Source organism: Pseudorasbora parva, chromosome 21 (genome assembly GCF_024679245.1).
Source record: "Pseudorasbora parva isolate DD20220531a chromosome 21, ASM2467924v1, whole genome shotgun sequence".
Classification (NCBI taxonomy): Eukaryota; Metazoa; Chordata; class Actinopteri; order Cypriniformes; family Gobionidae; genus Pseudorasbora; species Pseudorasbora parva.
The window spans coordinates 8,563,654-8,579,217 of NC_090192.1; the positions used below are offsets into that span (position 1 = coordinate 8,563,654).

Here is a 15,564-nt window from a genome sequence, read left to right on the forward strand (position 1 = left end):
GAGGAATAAATACTGCTGTAGAACGTGAGTCGCTACTCGCTACAGCGACCCCTAGTGACTCAATTTATTATAGCGAATCGGTGTTCAGACGGGTTGTACTGGAAATGGGCGGGGCTTAAAGATCAGACACTGTTTTAAAGGAGCAGTATGTAGTATTTATGAGGATATTGACAGAAATACAATATAATATACATACCTATGGTTTCAATAAAGAATGAGCTTCAGACAGGAATCACAATGGATGATGACACTGTGATCTGTAGTGTGAGCAGGGAGTAGGTGGAGGAAAGTCTAGAGAGGTGGAAGTTTGCTCTGGAGAGAAGAGGAATGAGGGTTAGTCGCAGAAAGACATAATATACATGTGTGTGAATGAGAGAGAACCAAGTTGACAACTTGTTGACAACAACACAGTGAGGTTACAGGGAGAAGAGGTAAAGAAGGTGCAGAAGCGTGTGCAGCCAGGCAAAAAGTGTCAGGTCTGTTGTGTGATAAAAGAGTACCAGCAAGAATGAAAGGAAAGGTGTACAGGACAGTATAGTGAGACCAGCGATGTTGTATGATTTGGAGACAGTTGCACTGAGGAAAAGACAGGAGGAAGAGCTAGCAGAGCTAAAGATGTTGAGGTTCTCTTTGGGAGTGACGAGGATGGATAGGATCTGGAATGAGTAGCCTACATCAGAGGGACAGCATGTGAGATGTTTTGGAGACAAAATTAGAGAGGCCAGGCTGAGATGGTTTGGACATGTTCAGAGGCGGGAGAATTAATATATTGGAAAAAGGATGCTGAGGTTAGAGCTGCCAGGCAGGAGGTCAAGAGGAAGACCAAAGAGGAGGTTTATGGATGTAGTGAAGGAGGACATGAAGGTAGTCAGTCTGAGAGTAGAGAATGCAGAGGATAGGACAATGGAGGCAGATGATTCACTGTGGCGACCCCTAAAGGGAACAGCCGAAAGCAAAAGAAGATTACCGAATGAGCCATTTCTATACATGCACCGCAGGTCGCCATTTTGTGCCGTCATGTTTCTATAGTAGATTTAGATTACAGTAGCCCATGATTTACTCACCCTCAAGCCATCCTAGGTGTGTTTGACTTTCTTCTTTCAGATGAATACAATCAGAGTTATAGCAATGTCAATGGCCGTGACTGTTGATCTGTTTTTGAAGTCCATAAAAGTGCATCCGTCCATCATAATTCCACATGGCTCTGGGGGGTTAATTAATGTCAAGCAATGTGTTTGTGTAAGAAAAATATCCATAGGCTATTTAAAACTTTATAATGTAAATTATCTAGCTTCTGGCGAAACGCCTTCCATATTCAACTTACGGGAAAAAGTATGAAGCCCGCGCCTCTCGCAGTTCAAACAAGAGGAATAACTGATGTGCAATCAATGTCGTCAGACCAACTGCGAGAGGCGCGGGCAGCCGGGCGCTTTCGTAAGTTGAATACGGAAGGCGATTCACCAGAAGCTAGATCATTTACTTTATAAATGGGAAATAGGCCTATGGATATTCGTCTTAGAAGGCCTTTATTAACCCCATGTATCAGTTATCTGATGGATATAGATGTAGGCTACTTTTATGGACTTGAAAACCAGAGGCGGACAGTAGGCTATAGCCTAACGTTACTTCAATATATTGAAGTAACGTTAGGCTATTTTGACTTTCCAAGTAATTTTGTTTCTCAAGTAACTTATATGTACTTTATCAGTGTTCTTCTTTTGAATACTTTTACTTTACAACATTCCAAAACATAATATTGTACTTTTTACAGCAATACATTTCATAGTCTATTGAATATCATTTAATACCTACTTAATTACATAAAAAATGTAGCACTGTATACTTTTACTCAAGTAAAAGTATTCAAAGTTTGACTTGAGTACAAGTAAGGTAATTTAGTAATTTTATGTAATTAAGTATTAAACATAAGAAAACACAACTTTTATTTATGAAATGTAGTGCAGTAAAAAGTAGGCTATGACATTATATATTATGCTTTGGTGTGCAGTGAAGTAAAAGTTTTCTAACGAAAAACACTGATGAAAAATATGCTTAAAAATACAAAGTAAAAATAGTCCACTACTGTTTGCCTCTGTTGAAAACAGAGCAACAGTCACTGCCATTATGCTTAAGAGCCAGGGCATTTTTTATATTGTCTGAAAAAAGAAGGTCATATACACATGACTTCAGAGTGAGTAAATCATGGGATCATTTTCATTTTTGGTGAACTAACCCTTTAAATGTTTGCAGAAGCGCAGCACAAGAAAACACTATCAAGTGCCGCTAGCTGTTCATTTTCTATGCGCTGATAAAATTGGACCAATTCAAATGGTCTGTGGTTACTTGATTAGCCAGATTTTAAATTATATTTCTAAAGATTATTGTGGCACATGTCTGTTTGTGTTTAGTATATATCAGTCAAATATTACATTCAAACTATATATTTTTCAGTGTACAAATATTTCCATATTATAGGGCAAGCTAATGCAATTCTAATTTATCTACCACTAACACCCATGGCCCTGTGTTTGGCAGTTAAAACATTTTTATTGTCTTTGTGGGGACTCCACAGACGTAATGGTTTTACAAACTGTATTCTACCCCCTTACACTAACCCTACCCATCACAGAAAATGGTCTGCATTTTTACTTTTTCAAAAAAGCTCATTCTAAGCTTATTTCCCCAATGTGATACAAGTCGCAGTGAGTCAGTGTGCATTCAGGTTGAAGTCCACACCGGTATAGAAAAACACATACATTTACAAACATTCTAACATTTTTTTGTCCATCCTATAAAAGTCCACAGAACCAAAATATTCAAGCTTTAAAAAAAAGTTCAGAAATTGTAAAAGAAGCTTATCCTATTGAATCAAGCAGTTAAATCCAAGTCTTCCACTTTTAAGAACATTCCGATGATACCGAGAACATTTTGACCACACTTTCTCAAATGTTGAGTGCCTACTATAAAGATAAAATAACATTGAAATTGTATTGAAAAGTATATTTATACACTAAAATTCTATGTATATATTATGATACAGGGCTACATTTGTATAACAATAAAACACAGTCTGGACATGGTGATTGTTATTACTGTATTACAGTTATGAGAATGAGGGGAACATGTGCTTAATTACAATTGAAATGTCCCAATGCAACAAATAAATAATATTATATGTTTCTTTTGGTTTGGGAATCAATATGTCCTGGACTGAACATGACTTTCATTATGTAAATGTTGCAATTCTTAATGTTGAACAAGAAAGAAAACACAGTGAGGGTTTGAACACAATTTATTATAAGCTTAAATAATTAATTTGATCATCCAGTGTATGCTTGTTTTTCCCCCCATACATATGTTTGTTACCAGATCTATCATCCATTAATGCTTGGGTGATTTCTCAATAATGCACCAAAACCAGAGTAAAATTTCCCCAAAACCACAGCAGCCTTGAAAGTAGTAAAACACTGCTAGAATGATTACAAATGACAGGCTGACAGAAAGACTTCTACATCTTAGAGCCAATACACGAGAACAGTTAAAAGTGCATCACGGCAGTCGACGTGACACACTCCGGTGAGCATTCGGGTTTCGGTAACTGTCACTATCTGTAACTGCATAGGGAAACCGACGCTGTGATGTGATGGGACACAGTGTATTTTAGTGAACAATGCGTCAGTGGCGGTGTGATACTGTCATCTTTCTAAAAAAAACGTAAGCATTAGCAAGGCTGTGAGTGTACGCATACAGAACGTCATTTCCCCTTCTTTTGTGTGTTATGCCGTTTAGAAAAATCAAAATAAAGTGATTCACATGCATGAAAATATTAGTACTCTGAAGAAGTCTTTGAACAGAACTACAGCTGCTCCAATGTCCGTACCACTGAGAACCGCGGTAGGTTTAAAAGAAATATAAGTTGTTAAAATCAAGCTGGCTTTTTTCATTTACAAACATTTTCTGCTAATAATTATACAAGTGCATGTGAAGCGTTCCCTTAAAATTGGAATCAGAATTGGTAGTTCATTCCTAAACACTTGCCAGTGCATTAACAATATCGTGGCCCACTTTCAAATTTATACAGTGTAATTTATATACATCATAAGCTCCAACAGCATTATACACCCCGACATTATGGGTCCGAGAGGGAAAAAAAAAAGTAAGGCGAGTGTTGAAGGTGATTCAAACAAGTCCCTCCATTTCTGTCAACCAGCAGTATGTTTCGTGGCCTCTTTGGTCACGGAAGTGCTTGGGCGCTGCCATGGAGCATCTCGCATCGGACGCCCCCAGTCGATTGAAACGTCGCACCACCAATGTCTTCTCGACCGTTAGCCATTATTGACAGATTGACAGTTTTTTTCATGCTCATGCGAAATCAAAAGTCGTCTGGCTGAAAACCCTTTGTTTTTATGAAAGCTGCAGACACGTTCCTCACCCCTTGGCCTTGTGTGCGATTCTAGTGATCTTCCTCCCAGGAAAATGGTTTTCAAACACTTTCAAATCTGAAACACAATGACATACAGGACAATTATTATTATTATTATTTTTTTCACAAAGAAAATCTAATTGGTTTTGCCTTGATCTTTTGGTATACAAGAGGTCACTTTGCTGCTGTCACTTTAAGACCTGATACTGTATCATTGTACTGTACATTGTACTTGATACCAGCAGCCATATCACCTTGTAGCCCAAGACCGGTTTCCCATTGAAGCTAAGCAGGGCTGAGCCTGGTCAGAACCTGGATGGGAGACCAACTGGGGAAACTAGATAGCTGCTTGTAGAGGTGTTAGTGAGGCCAGCATGGGGCGCTCATCCTGTGGTCTGTGTGGGTCCTAACACCCCAGTATAGTGATATATACTCTAACAAGCACCGTCCTTCAGATGAGATGTTAAACCGAAGTCCTGACTCTCTGTGGTCATTAAAAATCCCAGGATGCCCTGATGATAAAGAGGGTGTAACCCTGGCATCCAAATTTGCCCATTGGCCCCTGTCCATCATGGCCTCCTAACCTCCTAATCATCCTTTCTCAACTTTACGTTCACTTAATACATAACTGACTCACCATACTCGCCAAGATCATTATTTTGACATTATTTTGTGTGTATTTTGGTCAATGACCAGTGAAAAAAACTTAATTTAGTACTGAGAGGCGCCTTTATCTGCGAGCACTATGGGCGCGAGCACAAGATCTGTGTAAACTGCTAAAATGATGCACAATGCATGCAATCCTATGGTGAAATTCAAGCCCCAAACAATATTCACCCAAATGTAAGTCAAGTCAACTTTATTTATATAGCGCTTTTACAATGACAATTGTTTCAAAGCAGCTTTACAGTGTTAACAGGAAAATACTGCAACAAAATTTGATTCGGCTATACAGTCTGTACTCTGGAGAAAACTTTCAATTTATCATATAGTGACAAAGTGGGCAGATCAGTGATATAATTGATATAGTTAGAGGAACTGTATGTAAGATATATATTTCAAATAATCATAAAATTGCCCTGATATGTCTCAAGACATTAAGAAATCATGTTAATTTCAAATACTTATATAACTGACAACAGTAGTCTAGCCTGGATATTGTCATTTAAAAGTTATTGTTGCAGCCCTCAACTGATATTGATGTTGACATGTTGTGTTTTGGCCTGAAGCTCCACCCTCCATCTATCGACCAATCACAAAGTCAGTAGTGTTTCTGCACCCGGGTTGCCAGATCTGCTCTAGTTACCACAGCTGCAGATACAAACGTTCCTGCTGGATCCTGCAGCCTATCTGGCAACCTGGAGTCAGGGGGGAGGGGGAGAGGGGATAGTGATTTTAGTACCAGTTTTGGCTACAATCTTACATACACTTCCTTTAATTTAGTAATTCATCTTATTTGGATATTTAGTTGAAAACTTTAGTTGAAACTTTAGTGTCCCCAACTGAGCAAGCTAAGCCAAAGGCAACAGTGGCAAGGAACCAAAACTCCATCAGGGATGATGGAGAAAAATAAACCTTGGGAGAAACCCAAGGGGTAAGTGAGGGGAGGCCGGTTTCTCGCTGAGAGAAAGTGCAGCTGGCATCGTGTATCTATTCTGCAGAAAGTGAGTACTGGAAGCGTAAAAGTATAACAAAGACACATTATGAAGTAAACAAGGTGAGAAATATTTATGATATTGCACTGTTTCTTGGCCAACAAACATTATTTAAGTAAAAAAAGTTGTGAAAGTCATTTCACATTGACTTTAGACGTCCAGTCAATGTGCGAATTTGCAATGCAAGTCCTAAATGACCCTTCAAAACATGTCCTGGTCTGCACATAGTGGCATCAGTAAGAGAACAGCATGGACTAATTTGATGTGTCAGCATGTCATCAGTGAGCTGCTTTTCAACTGGAAAAATCGCTGTAACAAAGCGCATTTCTCTGGTGACTATTGTGTTGATGACTATACACAAAAACTACCGTCTGATCCGGCAGGATTCTACTCTGCTCTGCTCTCTACCCAACTGACCCTTCCAATTTTTTTGCCTATGAGCTTACCAAAAAGAGCACAACTGTTACGATTGACCCTTTTCCTCCCTTTGTCTTCCTTCCTTCTTTTTGCCCTTCACTCCTCCTCCAGCCTGAAATTACAGAGGCAGATAAAACATGTTAGAGATACAATGGATGGAGATTTAATACAACATGTTTCCACTGCCCATCCATGGTAGCACAAGCAAACTCTCTCTATAAAATATCAACAGGGTTAGGGTTAGGGCATATCAACAATGCTTCTTGTTGAGCAAAACCTACAGAACTTACAGCCACATGAGCAGTAATACAACATGTGCGGTAAGTGTCATTCTTTACAAAACATTTTATACAAACATTTTTTCTATATTTTTTGCATAGAAAAAACAAACAAAAAAACAACAACTATATTTATAATAAAAAATATAATGTATAATTATAATATACACTCAGGATTATTAGGAACACCTGTTCAATTTCTCATTAATGCAATTATCTAATCAACCAATCACATGGCAGTTGCTTCAATGCATTTAGGGGTGTGGTCCTGTTCAAGACAATCTCCTGAACTCCAAACTGAATGTCAGAATGGGAAAGAAAGGTGATTTAAGCAATTTTTTTTGAGCGTGGCATGGTTGTTGGTGCCAGACGGACCGGTCTGAGTATTTCACAATCTGCTCAGTTACTGGGATCTTCACGCACAACCATTTCTAGGATTTACAAAGAATGGTGTGAAAAAGGTAAAAACGTTCAGTATGCGGCAGTCCTGTGGGCGAAAATGCCTTGTTGATGCTGATTCAATGGGCCGACTGATTCAAGCTCATAGAAGAGCAACTTTGACTGAAATAACCACTCGTTACAACCGAGGTATGTAGCAAAGCAGTTGTGAAGCCACAACACGCACAACCTTGAGGCAGATGGGCTACAACAGCAGAAAACCCCACCGGGTACCACTCATCTCCACTAAAAAAAGGAAAAAGAGGCTACAATTTGCACAAGCTCACCAAAATTGGACAGTTGAAGTGGAAGGAGTGGAAAAATGTTGCCTGCTCTGATGAGTCAGAATTTGGCGCAAACAGAATGAGAACATGGATCCATCATGCCTTGTTACCACTGTGCAGGCGGGTGGTGGTGGTGTAATGACGTGGGGGATGTTTTCTTGGCACACTTTAGGCCCCTTAGTGCTAATTGGGCCTCGTTTAAATGCCACGGCCTACCTGAGCATTGTTTCTGACCATGTCCATTCCTTTATGACCACCATGTACCCATCCTCTGATGGCTACTTCCAGCAGGATAATGCACCATGTCACAAAGCTCGAATCATTTCAGATTGGTTTCTTGAACATGAACAATGAGTTCACTGTACTAAAATGGCCCCCAGTCACCAGATCTCAACCCAATAGAGCATCTTTGGGATGTGGTGGAACGGGAGCTTCGTACCCTGGATGTGTAAACCACAAATCTCCATCAACTGCAAGATGCTATCCTATTAATATAGGCCAACATTTCTAAAGAATTCTTTCAGCACCTTGTTGAATCAGTGCAATGTAGAATTAAGGCAGTTCTGAAGGCGAAAGGGGGTCAAACACAGTATTAGTGTGGTGTTCCTAATAATCCTTTAGGTAAGTGTCTGTGTGTGTGTGTATATATATATATATATATATATATATATATATATATATATATATATATATATATATATATATATATATATATATATATATATATATATATATAAAAATAAGACAACCCTCTGAATAGTTTTAGCTTGTTATTGAATAGATGCTAATGTATTTGGTCTTGGCAGACTAGATCTGCAACGCTGCTGCTGTAGATTATTGCAAACATCGACCTGCTACTGCTTACAGATACACAGACACGCTACTATGAGCATGTAAGATATGTTGCTGCTGCATAAATTCATTTCCATAAATCCCATAGCAGATCTGGGGAGGTGGAACTGGGGGAGGTGGAGGGTTTCAGAGGAACTAGCCTACAGCAAACACTGAACACCAGACAATTTAAATATTGAGCTCTCATTGGCTGCAGCATCACAAGAGTCCAATCAGCCTACGCCCTTCTAGAGCTTCATGACCGAACAAGATATGTCATGGAATACAGTTATTATTTATTCATTTTTAAGGTAACCCAAGATAAACTAGTTTTGTCAAGACAATAGTAGCTTTTATTACGAAAAGTCAGTCATACTCATGAGAAAAACAAGACATTCCACAAAAAATAAAAATAAATGCGTTTATGCACGGCCTCTGTGTCCTTGTGCATTTCTGGAGAGTCATTTATTTTTCTCTTTCATTTGTAGTAGGATGCAGGCTAAATAAATCAGCATAGCTTTAGCCGAAAATTAATGGACATGCAAATGATTTAGCTGATTCAAGCTTTTTCACCACACGTTTGAGTCTGCTTTCTCCTTGGATTGTTTTTTGTTCTATGTGGGAGCAACATTAAAACTGCGCACAGCTAGAGAACACAGCACATCAATCAACACAGATCAGTTTTCCATTAATGAAGCCACGTCAGACCAAAATCTTGAGTTAGATTCCTAATACAACACGTTTTGCACACTGCAGGCCTGCACTAGCATTAGCATCAGCACTGCACGCGAATCCAACCTCAGTGTGCGCTCTGTGGGGCCCGGGGCCCACCTCTTCCTCCTGCTCGGCCCTACTGGCCTGCCGGGAACGCTTCCCACGTTTTCTCCTGCCCTTCTCCTCAACAGCAGCTGTGTGGCGCACTACTTTACGGATGACCTAAGAGAAGGGGGAAAGTGACGACTCATGGACTGGTTTATACCGACATGAGGACAGAGGGAACAGAACAGATTTGGTAAAGTGAGGAGATGGTGACACTTCTAGGAGTGGGCATGGACATTACTTTTCTGGTGACTATGTTTCCATCTTCATCTGTGTACTGCTCCTCTGTCATGGTCTCACCAGGGATGTTTTTGGCTTGATCACCCTACAGAGGTGGGATGCATGATGAAACAATACAGATCCTTTATTTTGTTTTGATCTTTGACTCAGACACACACACATGCACACACACACACACACGCACGTCTGTAAGGACATCTAGAAAAAGTGTTGATTTCAATATCATTTGGCAAAAAAGAAAAGTGCTTTCCTCAGATGTTTTTTTGCTGAAATAAAATAAAGATATTCAAACCAAACATGCTGACAACATCATCACGGATGCATTCAGTCAATCAAAAAATTGTCAAATGTCGATCTAACAGCATGAGCTAATTGTCTTATGCATGCCAAAAGCATCACTCTTTATATTAGCATAATCTGGTAAATCCAGACAAGTTTTTTATTTTTATTTTTATAATAAATGTAAAATCAAGATGCACAAAATGAATCAATATGTAGCAAAGCTTAATATTAATATTAAGTATTAGTAGTGATGCTTTAGCAAGCACCATTAATTAAAGGTAGGGTAGGCAAACACTTTTTGTTATACTGATTGAAACTATTCACATCCTTATAGAAATCAATAATAGTGGTCTGAATATTTAAAAAATGTACATAAATCTTCTGCGGAAGTTAAGCTACTTAAGCTACTTTCCGCGTGCGTGAGGGTCCGCATGATGTAAAAATCATCATCGGAGTGTGTCCGCAAAGCTCTTCCCTCCCTTTTTTTGGGTTGTGCTGGAAAAACTACATGTACTTCGAATTTGAAGAGAGGCCATGTGAAGAAGTCTGTCGCTACCCACACCTCTACAATCCATCGTTAAAATATGTAAAGATAGCCAGATGTGCAATAACTCGTAAAGAGTGAATTTTGAAGTGTGGAAGTTAACACGGTAATCTAATGTGCATGTGTGGAACACGTCGTCCGCTGAAAGGACCCCAGCAAACACTTTTAGTAGTATAAATACAAGTAGCCCGCGTCCGTGCTGTCTGCAGCTGTCAGTGTATGAGTCCGAACGGGAGTATAACCGAGGCTTTAGGACCAAAATTTCCTACTGAACCAAAACAACGAGCTTATTCATTCCAGAACAACCATAATTGTGAGACAGCAACCTGTGATGTTCTACTCTGAGATTTGAATTTATGCGTTTCTATTGCAACACTATCAAAATTAATCTGCAGCAGTCAGGTGCTACAATTCAGAGCTCTTTACGTTTACATTCATTATCATTGTCATGTTTTGTGCTTTAAGATATGAGGTAATTTAACACCATCTCTTTTGACGCTATGCTGAGTCTACTCTGTCTGAGTGCGTTGATGTGTTTTGGAAGAGATGTAGCTTTTGAGACGCTCTAAAGGGAGGGTGGGATTATGCTTTCAAAGCAAGCTTGTTATTGCTAGCCTCTCCGAAATTACCTACCCTACCTTTATTAACTCTTTCTCCACCAAATATGTAATTTTCCGATATTTGTGAGAAAACGCTTCCCCGCCAAACACAGAATTTTCCAGGTTTTCACTGTCAGGCGCTAGGGGGCGCTATTACGCATCTTCTGAATGAGTACTGAATCTTCTGATCAAAACACACGAGAGGAAGACGCAGTAAAAAACAAACGATCTATGTAAGCAGAGGCATATGTAAAATAACGTGATCATCAACATTAAACATCATAGAAATCAAAACTCTCTAATGTTAGTGAATGAAATGTGGACCCAGGACGAGCTACAGGACTGTGGAAGCATTAGGGGTGTTGATGGACTCGATCTACTCCATCTGTGTTTGATCATCGCTCTGAATCTGATCTGGATGTAGTCTTTCACAAAAATTTGATTTTCTCAGCTTTTTGTTCAATGTGTGCTTTTTAACACCCAAATTCAAGTGTTAATACAAACGGAATGCATGAAGCTATAATACAACTTTTTTTTGTTTTGTTTGTTTGTTTAAAAGAAGAGGGTCAGCTCTTTCTTTTGATATATTGCAGATATTCATAAAACAAAATATTCTATGGGCTATTACATTTTTGTAAAAAATGGTCAAAAAGCCTGGCGGTGCCTGGAAACTTTTTTTTAAATCTCTGGCAGGGAAACAGTTAAAAGGAAAGGAGAAGAAAATTAAAAGATGAAAGAAGAAAAACAGATAATGAGAGGCATAAACACTTCAGAAATCACAGCAACTTCTTCATGAAAAGTGACGGTGTGCCAATCACTTCATTCCCTTAGCACACAGACTAAAGCGCACGCAAATTTCGTAACACACAAACCGGCCCAAATCTACAAGAGTACCACTCCCAGTACCTTCAGAATCACTCTCCGCCGATACACTCTGGTGGTGACAGTCTCTTCCTCATCAGAGCTGTATTCATTATCTCTACGCGCTTCCTGCTAGAGTCAGGTCAGCACATTACAGCAGTGCATGAGCAATCAAGCTCATATAAAATGCTTCAGACCTTCAAGTAATGTTCATCAAATTTACAAATCTCAAGAACTGATGGTGACCCAACCTTGATAATAGTTATAATTTATTTAAATGGAGAACATAATCATAAAACATTCACATTTACATGTGGTTATAATCAATGAAATTATTATTATTATTTGTGTAGTCAAGCTCCAGTCTGTCCAAGTATACATGATAATCGAGTATTTCAAGTATTAAATACAATAAACATCACATATCAAAATGCCAAGGCCAATTGTAGTCTGGTTTAACATGTATACATGCTGGAAAAAGCTAAGCTACACATTGACTAGGTCTGGTAGCCCAGCTGGTATGTAAAATATACTTATTAAATATAAAATGCACTTTTTGAAAGAAGTATCTCCTCTGAATTAATATGAGTACTGAAGGTGTGTCAATCCACTCCCTAATTCCCTATGGTGTGGTGAGGTACTTTCAAAAGTCTTGATCTACTAAATACTAGGACATTAAATACTCAATTACCTGAGACATGATTACAAGGTTGCACACAGAAATACCTTGGCTGGTATTTCTGCAATCAATATTTTGGCAATTTTTACATGGTTTAGTGTGCATCTTCATTGCACCATGAGACTTCAGAGACCAGAGAAGACCCAGTAACATTTCCAGTAAAATTATAAAGTACAACATTTTCAGTGCACCGGAGAGCCCACAATAAATGTCTGACTCCCTGGGCAGTGTACTTAGTTCAGGACAACGGGGCAGATTGAGACACCCTGAGCCATGTGAGTACATGCTTGGTTACAAACTGGGTTTATCTATCTTAGAAAATCTACTGAGCTTTGTATCATTTTTTTGAAGGTCTCTCAAAGAACACTGTACCTGGACTTTAGGATCAGGAACCTCATTCTCCCTGTTCTTTGGTCCTCTGTCCTCCAGAGCCTCACTGCTCACTTCCTCACGTCCAGAGTCCTTCCTTGCTTTGCCCTTTGGTTTGCTGGAAGACTCACTGGCATCTGGCGATAAGACAGCTTGGGCTTGGAGTACATGATGTTCTCCATTTTGCCTCTCAGCTTGCGCTCCTGGTGTTGAGGACATTAGCTCTTGGCTGTGGACAGATGGAAGTTTAAAATACATGACTTGATTGATAACCTGCTGAGCTTGTGGAATAAGATGGCTAGTTTGTTGATAGAGGTCACAGTACCTGAACTCTCTTTGCCCTTGTTTATCAGTACCCAGTCCTTGGCCAGAAGTTGCAGTCTTTGCATTTGCACCGGATGTCTCGCTCTGCAGACCTGAAATTGAAGACATGTCTTTTTCTGCCTGTTGCACTTGGGAGAGGATTGCTTGCAGTCTCTCCTCAGTCATCTCTTCATCCTCTGAGCCTTCCTCCAAATTAATGCTCTCTAAGAGAGACTTTATCTTCTCTTGAGTTATCTCTTCATCAAACCCAGACTTGCCACTCTCTCCAGGACCTTCATGGGCTGAGGCACAAACAGGAATCTTAGGTTCCTGCTGCTCTTTTACTGGCCTGTTTGGGAAGACATCCGATTCTTTGGAGGTTCCCTCACTGCCACGTTGTTTTGAGGGAGCCACAGATTCGTGGCTGACACCAAGGTCATCTTCAGCTGACCCATCCTCTTGGCTAACAGACTCTCGACCTCCAATAGAGGTGTCCTCCGCTATGACAGTAGGCGGCTTGCTATCTGTAGACACTGGGCCACTAGTGGTTGTCAAGGACAGTTCACTGGGTCTAACAGGAGCACTAAAGGAGAACTGTAACCTACTTTCGTCGCTAAAGAAATCATCCTGGTGAAGAGGGGTAGGGGGTTCATAGCTCAGCTCTGAGGGACTCTTGAGCTCCAGCTCTATGTTGTGGTAACCTGAGTGATACAACACAGTGAGATGGATGCGAACACAACTTGTGCACAACACCACAGCAACAGATGTTATGACTGAGGCCTTTGAAAATGTCATGGATGAGAATGTTGGTGTTAGGGTGGTCTTTTAAATTTAATATGCCATATTTTTTTATGGCTTTTAAGGAATATTCTGGGTTATTTGCAGAAGTTCCTCCAACTAGAGTAGTCCCACATTCCAATTTAGCAAACTCAAATAACAAACTTTTTTTTTTTTAATGAACAATTATTTAAATGATTTAGCAAATATACAAGCTTCATATTTCAGGTACACTTGCCCCACAGACTCCTATTGTATATGGATTATTGTAAGTTTGTTTTCACAAACAAACTAAGGGAAAGGTTATTTTCTGTTGTAGTCGAAATGATACGCACATGGCCGATAGACAATAAGTTAACAGAATATTCCATTACAAATATCAGCAAAATATAGTATAATTAGTATGGTTTTATATATATCTTATAGCTAACCATGTAATTTTCAAAGGCAGATAATTACAACACTAGATATAAAGTTCTGGAACAGTGGGGTCCTGACGTAAATGGAGGAAGATGGGTGATGATGAGGAAGAGGAAACAGACAGAGATTGTTTGGTCAACACTTTAGGGATAGGAGATACAGATGATAAAGGTGTAATAGGGGCGGTAGAAACTATCAAGGACACCAGTTTGCAGAAAAACAGAGCAAAACAAGATAAAATGTTGAACAGTGTTAGATACATACGACTGATGGATGATGTTGTTACATGAAGGTAAGAATGCCATGTTAATAACAGAGTGAGTTACCATAGCATGAGTGAAGAGCTGTAGCAAGATCTAGTACTGATTTACTGCACCACAGAAAGAGAAACTATGCTACAGTGCTGCCCAACTGCGCTTTGAAATGAGGCAAAAGTGTTGCTATGAAAGAGTTGGTAGGCAGTGGAAAAGCAGCTGGTCTGGATTTGAAGCGGAAGCACTCTATCAGGAAGGTTCAGAGGATTCTGGGATATTGACGGATCAGGCAGCTTGACAGCAAGCAGACATTCCAAAGTAGCCAGAGCCATGCTATCGATAAAGCTTCCAAACGACTGTATGATCATTATTCAATAGCACTACACAGAGAGAAACATTAAGCCAATCATGCTGTAAAAGCAGTTTGGATATTATGTTTTCATGTATGTTTAATATCTCAGAAAAGTATAGTGAGAAAACAGAGAGGAGAAAATTAAAGCACTATTGCTATTGCTAATGGTTAGTTGCTATTGTATACTCTGTATACACATAAACATAATGTTTATCTTGATACAGTATGAACCAAATCTTAAACCCATCAGATACACATAATAATGAGTGCCCATTTTTTCAGCGGCCTTGAATCTGAAATTATTTTTCCCATTCAAGAGTTTTAAAACCTGAACCAATCCAACCAGCTCTAAGAGTTACAACATTACAAATTTTGATTTTAAAACAAAAGTGAAAATCTGACGAAATTACCACATTATCAAAGGTATTCACAAAAGTATACAATCAATATATAAACTTATTGCAAAATATTCAGATATATACAAATTAATTAGTATGATAAAGACAGACTCATTATCACTCACATTGCAGTTTATACATAATTATTTCTCTTTGGTGAAAATGTATGTGTTTTTTTTTGTATGTTACTCCATATATATTTATTGTAATTTCCACTAATATTAAGATGGGATTAAGTTTTGATTCAGCATTTTCTTATGTCATGTACTAAATAGCTGCATGCTTTAATGCTTTCATACAATCATACAATCATAATAACTCTATATATATATATGATCACA

The 15,564-nt window shown here is 39.0% G+C and overlaps 1 protein-coding gene across 1 annotated transcript in view; it reads right to left on the bottom strand.

Moving 5' to 3' along the window:
- Window positions 1-3,274: 3,274 nt before the first annotated feature.
- The window catches only part of ank3b (ankyrin 3b), a 160,738-nt gene continuing 148,448 nt past the window's right edge, over window positions 3,275-15,564 (bottom strand). The window contains exons 44-50 of the mRNA XM_067429868.1: window positions 13,045-13,723; window positions 12,723-12,948; window positions 11,717-11,803; window positions 9,387-9,470; window positions 9,125-9,262; window positions 6,525-6,607; window positions 3,275-4,499 (exon numbers count right to left, since the gene is read on the bottom strand). Coding sequence (XP_067285969.1) covers window positions 6,542-6,607; window positions 9,125-9,262; window positions 9,387-9,470; window positions 11,717-11,803; window positions 12,723-12,948; window positions 13,045-13,723 — 1,280 coding nt within the window. The 3' untranslated portion in view covers window positions 3,275-4,499; window positions 6,525-6,541. The remainder of the gene's footprint in view (window positions 4,500-6,524; window positions 6,608-9,124; window positions 9,263-9,386; window positions 9,471-11,716; window positions 11,804-12,722; window positions 12,949-13,044; window positions 13,724-15,564) is intronic.